Below are 8,136 nucleotides of genomic sequence, written 5' to 3' on the forward strand. Positions count from 1 at the left end.
CAGGCTCCCATATACATTACCGGAATGTCAAGATAGAGTAGTAAAACCTTCCTCCGAACAGTGCTGGTACCCTCTCTGCCTTTATAATTAATTAATATACATATTAAAAGTGTGGCATTAAATAATAGGAAAAGCAGTGGCTTACTGTGGGCATTAGGAACCAAACTATATGATGGGATCGATCTCTCTCTCTATCTGCACTATCTTTGTTTTCACACATTCTTTATCCTACTCCCTCTATAGCACTCTCAGTTATACTTTAAAATCAATTAAGACTTTGTTTTCCAAAAGAAAAGCTATGGGATGCACACCTGTTGCAGCAGGGAAGATCATTCTTAGGATGCCCACATCCCACAGTGGAAAGCCTGGGATTGAATACAAGCTGTGTCACCAAGTACAGCTTCTTCCTGATTAGAGGTTGCAGACCTGGATTAAGCTCCTAGCACCTGACATCAGCCTGATCTGGCACTACAATACTGTTGCAGAAATACACAGAGAGAAAGAGAACCATAGTAGATTTCCGATTAGCTGTCTGTCAGTCTGTTTTTCTACCTTTCTGCTTTTCCTTACTGTTTTTAAACATTTATTTACTTAAATCACAGACAGTAAAGGAGAGAGAACTTCCATCCACTGGGTCACACCTCAAATATCCTCAAAGGCTGGGACCAGGCCAGGCTAAAGCCACAAGCCCAGACCTCCAGCCTAGTCTCCCCTGTGAGCGGCAGGGTTCCAAGTAGTTGGGTTACTTGCAATGACTTCCCAGGTACATTAGCAGGGAGGTACATGGGAAGCACAGCAGCTGGGAATGGAAGCCATGCTCCCACACGGAATTTCAAGCACTGACAATGTTCTGTACCATAGGACTCAGCCTTGTAATTAATTAATAACTTACTTAATATATGCTTCAAAGTTAATGTTTAGTATGATAAGGAATAGAATGGATATTGCTGGCATTTGGGGACTATACTAGCAGATCGGAGATCTCTGTCTATCCACCTTCAAATACGCAAAATTGCATGCTAGCATTAGATGTGGTTGTTGTGGCTAAGATTTCTTTATTTATTTGAAAAGCAGAGTTATAAAGAAAGGAAGTCAGAGAGAGAGAAAGAGGCCATCTTCTGATTTCCCAGGCACATTAGTAGAGAACTGGATGGAAAGTAGAGCAACTGGGACTCAAACCCATGCTCGTATGGGCTTTTAGTGTTGCAATGGTGACTCAACACAGCCACAACATAGGCCTCATATTTTCTTAAAGAGCTAAAGGCTTGTGTGTCCACTCACTTGGGAGACCCGCTTCTCACTGAAATGCAAATGATTGGTTCCTAAGTTATATTTCCAAAGGTTTAATGCCCTTTTCTGTGAAAATTTTAAAAATTTACATTCAGAGCTTCTTGGAAGAGAAATTTCTGTAAACTTGTTAATGAGAAAGACACTCAAGAGCCAGGTTTGGACAAGGAATTATCCACACTGAATGGGGAGAAAAATTCTGTCTTTGCTTGTGGCTTTGGCTTATTTCTGGAAGTCAGACAAATTTACTGCATTGGTAAACTGCTAAAAAATGTTAGCTTGATGTAGCATCAATTTATTTTTATTCTTTATAAAGATTTATTTTACTTAGTTGGAAGGCAGAGTGACAAAGAAAGAAACCGAAGGAAATCTTTCATCTGCTGGTTTTCTCCCCAACTGCTGGAGCTGGGCCAGGCCAAAGCCTGAAGCCACAAATCCCATGCAGGTCTTTCATGTAGACGCAGGGGTCTACGCACTTGGGCCGTTGTCTGCTGCTTTTCCATGAACATTAACAGCGAGCTGGACTGGAAGCAGGGCAGCCAGAACTCAAACTGCAAGCCGTGGCTTAACCCACGGTGCAACAATGCCAGTCACAGAAGTGAATTTTTAGAAAAGTCACTGCTGGAGCAAAATTTCATGGGAAGTACTAGACTGGCCTTTATTTTATACAAAGTTAAGCATACAGAACTGAGAGAAGGGATTCTTATGAAAAATAAATTTTAAAAAATCTCTAGATATTTTAATGATTAAAGGATTGGATCCAAGATGGTATAAGGAACATTCCTGTGCATTATGTTAGCTGACATATGATAGAGATGTGCCTTATACCATCTATCTCCATTTACCTATACTTCTAGCTATATTTTATCTACACTTCTATCTCCATTTGCCATGTGAATGCCCAACCTGCAGTTAATGCCAACAAGACCAGTGACTGGCTGACAGGTCAGACACCCTGCTGGTTCATGGGTCCCCAAATGCCAGAGAACCATGAACCAGCAGGGTGTCTGACCTGTCAGCCATGAACCAGCAGAGAAGGGGACATTGCTTTTGCCTAACCAGGAGACCACTTTGTGGAGCGGTCTCCTTGCCTTTTCAATCATGCCATGTGTATGAGATCTGCCCCACAAAGCCAATGGTTTTACTGCAAGTATACTACTTTACTTAAGAAAACCTGGATCTGCCCACCAGTGGGTAAGTGTTGGCACTGGGGTACTACACTCACCACAGGATCCTCTCTTGTCCTTATTTAACCTTGAACAACCCACAGTCCTACTGTGAGAACGTAGCTTGTTAGTGGTCACATCCCCTTACCGTGTTCCACTTGTCATTGGTTTCTGGGTGAATAAAAACAAGAAGTGTGTTGAGACGATAAGAGTCTACTCACCATCTGAGTCTGAATGCCAGGTATCTTTACACTTTGGTGCTGCTGCATGTGATGGGGGGTGGGTAATGGAATTAAAAACAACATAGCCTGGGCCTTTGATTTTCAAACCACAAGTGAGGAAGCAGAAGAGCTCCTTTATTGACTGGACATGGACACAGAAAACATGGTTCACTGGGAAGAGCCCTAACATTGTCTTTTTCAAAATTAAAATGCATCCCATAACAAACACACACTTGTGCACTGATTGTAAAGTCATTGTTTCAGAACATTGACTGAAGGAATTTTGAAAAGCTCAAGGGCAAAAGCATACTCCATTACTCGAGACAGCAAAAAAAGCTCATGGAATCATATTACATACAAATTGTAAACATTAGTCAATAGCATTTCAAATACCAAAGATCTTCAAATGGAGCACTTTAGTGACAAGTTAGTTGTCTTTTTAACATGTACACACTCACTGACACACTCTGATTGGTTTGCGTTGACAAAGGTTGTCTAAATTCCCTAAAGGAAAATGAAAAATTAAAAATATATTAATTTTTCATTACAGTAGGCAATTACATCCACATCACTTACAAAGCTATTACTGATTCTGTCCAAGAAAGCAGACTGGCATAGAGGAAGGAAACTCGAAGGGAAAGTCAACAGTGACATAACTGAATCTCAACATGAGAAAACTGACAAAACATGGGATTTTGCTGTGAAATTTCTTTTTGCAAAATATGGAATTAAGTCTATCACAGGGCATTAAATAAGAGAAGGTGGTGAACATCTGCTGTCCGTTATCCTCACAGTATCGAGCAGATGCATCAGGAGAAGGGTTTAGTCTTTCTCTGGAACCAGTTTCAGGACTTTTCCAATTGCAATGGTCTTACCCTCATCTCTTAGAGTAAAGCGACCCATCTGAGGAAAGTCTTTAAAAGTCTCAAGACAGATAGTTCCGGCTGTCCTTAAACGGGCTATACACACTTGATCTTGTTTCACGAAGCGGGGCCGGATCTTACTCTTTTCTCCTGACTTTTTGTCGACAAGGGAGATTAAGGCTGTTATCTCCACTTCTTCAATACAAGTGTGGATGTGCAGCACCGCATTATAACCCGGGCAGATGATGGATTTGTGCTCAATGATCACGATCTGGACATCGAATGTGCGTCCAGAATGGCAGAGATTGCTTGGGTCGCAGAGTATGAATCCCGGAAGAATCTCTTCTTCTTCAATTCCCTTCAGCCTGATTTTGAGATTTTCACCTGGGGCCACAAAGTCAGTCTCAGTGTCATCAGAAAGAATTCCAAGAACCTCTACGTTGTGCTTGTTTGGCATCATCACGAGCTGCTGGCCTTTATAAATGGATCCTGATTCCAGCTTCCCCAGAACTACAGTACCCATGTCCTTGTACTTGTCCACAATTGGGAGCCTAATGGGCCCATCGATCGACCTGTTAAAGTTTGGCAAATTATCCAGATAAGGAATGAATGGTAACCCCGAATACCAAGGGCACAGATCTGACTGCTCTTTAATATTGGCTCCGGTCAGTCCTGAGCAGGGCATAAAGTGAATGTCCTTTTTGGGACTGAAGCCGACTTTTTTCAAAAATGGCACCAGCTTTTCTTTACATTCTTCGTATCTCTCACAGCTCCAATTTACAGTGGGGTCATCCATTTTATTAATAAGCACAACCAGGTGTTTCACTCCTGCTGTTTTCGCCAACATCGCATGTTCTCTTGTCTGTCCACCTTTCTCAAAGCCAGTTTCAAACTCTCCCTTCCTGGCAGAGATCACCAGCACAGCCAGATCGGCTTGAGAGGCACCTCCAATCATATTTGGGACAAAACTCTTGTGGCCAGGGGCATCTAAAATCGTGAAATGCTTCTTTTCAGTCTCAAAATAGGCACGACCCACTTCTACGGTTTTTCCCTTGTCTCGTTCTTCCTGGTTGGTATCTAACGCCCAGGACAAATACCAAGTTTCTCGGTTTTTTTCCTTAGCTTCTCTCTCATATTTCTCCAGTGTCCTTTTGTCAACCATCCCAGTTAAAAACATTATCTGCCCTCCAATGGTTGACTTGCCGGCATCCACATGCCCGATGAATACCACATTTACATGTTCTTTTTTGGGAGCACTTGAGGGCACGATACTAGACTTGGATTTTCTTGTTTCCTCTTTCTCCTCCATCATTCCCTGGCCACTTTCTTCTGGGGGCCCTGAATCACTCAGAGAACAACCCCCAGGCTCTGCTTCACTTACTTCTTTACTGTGCTCCCACGATTCTTCCAGGATCATTTCCATCTCTCCATTTTCTACAAGCGGTTCTGAAAGTTTCATGGTAACAGCTGAATTGGAACCTTCACGCACTACCAGTTCCTCTTTGGGAGGTTCCACAGGTGCCCCCCGTCCCAGCCTTTTACCTGCAACGTCTCCCACGCGGGTGCAGTTCTCATCCGTGCCGGCAGCGGAGGCGGGCGGCTGCGGTGAGCCCCGCAGGTAGGACGGCACGAACTCCGCGGCGTGTACATTAGGCACGAAAGGTTTGGCGTTGACGTTGAGCTGACGGCTGAAAGCCGAGCTGAGATGCTCGCGCTGGGCCTCCACCACCGCCGAGGAGGCGGCTCCGTCCCCGCTCGGGGCTGAACCTGGGGGGGTGTCCATGTCCACCTGGTCCCAGCACTCGGGAGCCGAGTCGCTGCTGCTGCTGCTACCGGGATCCATGCCCGTAAAACCAGGTGTGGGGCGAGGTCAACAGGCTAGAAAGAGCGGGCTGTCCCGGCTGGGGGAAGGCGGCAAGAGCGGAGGGGAAGGGAGTAGCGTCAGGAACCTTAGCGGCACCGCGAGGCAGTGAAGTGCCGATGCTGCATTCGCAACTGCAGCAGCAGCACCAGATATGGCGGCGTAATGCTCTCCTCCTGTGTGTGAGCGGATCTCCTCCCCTAAACCTCAACCACTTCCGACTCCTCCACCCCCGACCCAACGCCAGGCGTGGATTGACCCGTCTCTGCCATCCGTAGGCTCATGCCCCTTAGTTCTCAGCCAGAGGTTCAGTCCTGAAGTGGGATATTTTGAAAGAAAATTCTTGTTCATTTTCTTCACGTTCACAAGATCTAGGGAAGGAATTTGATCACAGTCTAATAGGTAAACCAAGTAGGACACACCTGATTTATAATTCTGCCTCAAAAGTCAAGTAAAAATATCAACTCCTTGGGAACACACCAGAGGCAGGATATGGGTTAACTACGCAAAAACATAGCAACGGAAGCGAGAAACACTCAGGCAATACACGAAGATGGAGCAGAATCTAGGCAATGCAAGCGAATTAGAAATACAGATGCCCTTTTGATGCTTTTTCAGTGGGAACCCAGAAGCTTCAACTTTACAAAAAAATTATTTATTTCAAAGCCAGAGTCACGGAGACACAGGGAAGGAGATGTGCGCACACAGAGATGCAGATAATAGAGAAAGAGCTTTCATCTGCTGGTTCACTCCCTAAAAACCGGCAAGGCTAGGGAGGAGCCAAGAACTCCATCCAGGTCTCCCACAGGAGTGGCATCAGCCCTAACACTCAGGTCATCTTTAATTGCCTTCCAGCATGACTGGAACTAGTATCCCACGCCAATATCACTGGTGGCAGCTTACCTCGAGGCACAACAATGCTGCTGGAACCAACATGCAACTTCTTGTTGCGGTATGTTTTGCCGTGTTAGGATTCTATTATATCCACATAAACTGGTAATTTGATTACGACTAATATGACTCGGCTTTGACAGCACTAACTCCATTTTGAGCCTTTTCCTGTAACAACAAGCTGTGAAAGAGCCAAATGTCTAATAGCACTTCATACTGGCCAGCAGCCACATTGACAACAGTGTCTCCGTATGTAGTTGAGATCCTTTAAGTTCAGGACTACTTCCCCTGTAACAGTTGACACGGGGAAGCTAAGATAATACACCTTGCGAGGGGTGAGGCTGGGGCATAGGGACAGGGGTCCGGGTGAGGTGGGTGGTTGGTAGAGCTAGTGCTTTCAAACTGCTTTGGAGACAAAACTCTCCGTGATTCCATTTCCTTTACGTGAGTTCACTCTGAGAAGGCATCAGCTTCTGTAGGCTCTGCTGCAGTGAAAAGCCCTTGACAACATCCTTAACTGTCCAGTGTCACTGGGAAAGGGGGCGTGTTCACCTGGGCCACGTGGAAAACTTCCCCTGTAGAGGCAGAGTGTTTGGCTTGTTACTAGCACTCTGCTCCAGTAATTTTCTTTTTCTTTTCTCTTACTTTGCTGTCTCTTCATATATCTCCGTTGCTTATTTTTGCTTGTTTTACTTCCATGTGTCTTGTAATAAGCCCATTATTTGGGGAACTAAGTCTCACCTGGCTTGTTGCTTGATACAAGGATAAAAAACAAACAAAAACCTGTTTCTCTTGAGTAAAAATTATAATCCTTGAAGTTAGAATTTTCACTTAGTATTGAGGAAAATAAGTTATCCCGGCTGGCCCAGCTTGAAACATCAACTGATGATTTGAACATCTACTCTGCAGCCACAGATTTACAACTTCTCAAGTAACATACCTGTCAGCATGCAGAGAATTCCCAGACAGAACTTTGTCCCGGTAATCTTCCAGACACTTCAGCTGCAGACGCCTGCACAGTGGTTGGACTGACGTCCTGGTGTGGTGGATCACATCCACAAGCACTGGAATCAGATCACTGTGCTTTTCCAAGTTCTTACTCTACTAGCCTCTGGATCCACAAGCCACAGGTTTCCCTTTCTCACTTTAGAAGCTCTAGGAAAAGAATGAGTAGTATCTTGGACTCCTCCCCAGTTAATGCTAAGGACATGGGGCTCTGTCATCCTAATCAAAGCAATTATGATTTCTGAGAAACATGAAATCCTTAAGACCCTAATCAATAGAATCTTGTCCTTGGAAAGAGTTTATGTTTGGATGATATTCTTTGTAAATTATCTTAATTTATAATAAACAGAAAAAAAAAGCCCAAGTTGAGGATAACACAACTTAGTGATACAAGATGAAGTCATGGAGTTGACATTAAGTAAGCCCAACAAAGTAAAATATTATAAGACCAAAGGACATGTTTATGGGTTGAGAACTGTGTTTTCCAGACTATACGGAATAGAAAAAATAATCTTAAACCTCACAGATTTGGATCTTTGATATGTTCAGTAGATGGAAACAACTTTATCACTTTCTCTCTGAATATGTGTGTCTGTGTGTCTCCTGTCACTCTGCCCTTCAAACAGAAAAATAAATCTTTTTAAAATGAATCTTAATGGAGAAATTAAAACACTAGGTAGATGTCCTCACAATCCATCATCTTTAGGATTCAGGGAGAGTCAGTTCAATCCAAGAGAGAGAAAAATCGAACAGGTTAAATCCACAGAGATTGACTTTGGATGAAACTCTTTTGGCTTATATATTGGGGTGCCTAGAACTTTGAAAGAGATAATGAGCTAATG

At 43.9% G+C, this 8,136-nt stretch overlaps 1 protein-coding gene across 1 annotated transcript; it reads right to left on the reverse strand.

Moving 5' to 3' along the window:
* Positions 1 to 3,496: 3,496 nt before the first annotated feature.
* GSPT2 (G1 to S phase transition 2) lies at positions 3,497 to 5,380 on the reverse strand. The gene has a single exon (XM_041001537.1). It carries the CDS (start codon positions 5,378 to 5,380, stop codon positions 3,497 to 3,499), a length of 1,884 nt encoding a protein of 627 aa, XP_040857471.1.
* Between the last annotated feature and the right edge of the window lie 2,756 nt (positions 5,381 to 8,136).

This window comes from Ochotona curzoniae, unplaced genomic scaffold, assembly GCF_017591425.1.
Source record: "Ochotona curzoniae isolate NIBS_2020 unplaced genomic scaffold, NIBS_Ocur_1.0 contig_1274, whole genome shotgun sequence".
Lineage (NCBI taxonomy): Eukaryota > Metazoa > Chordata > Mammalia > Lagomorpha > Ochotonidae > Ochotona > Ochotona curzoniae.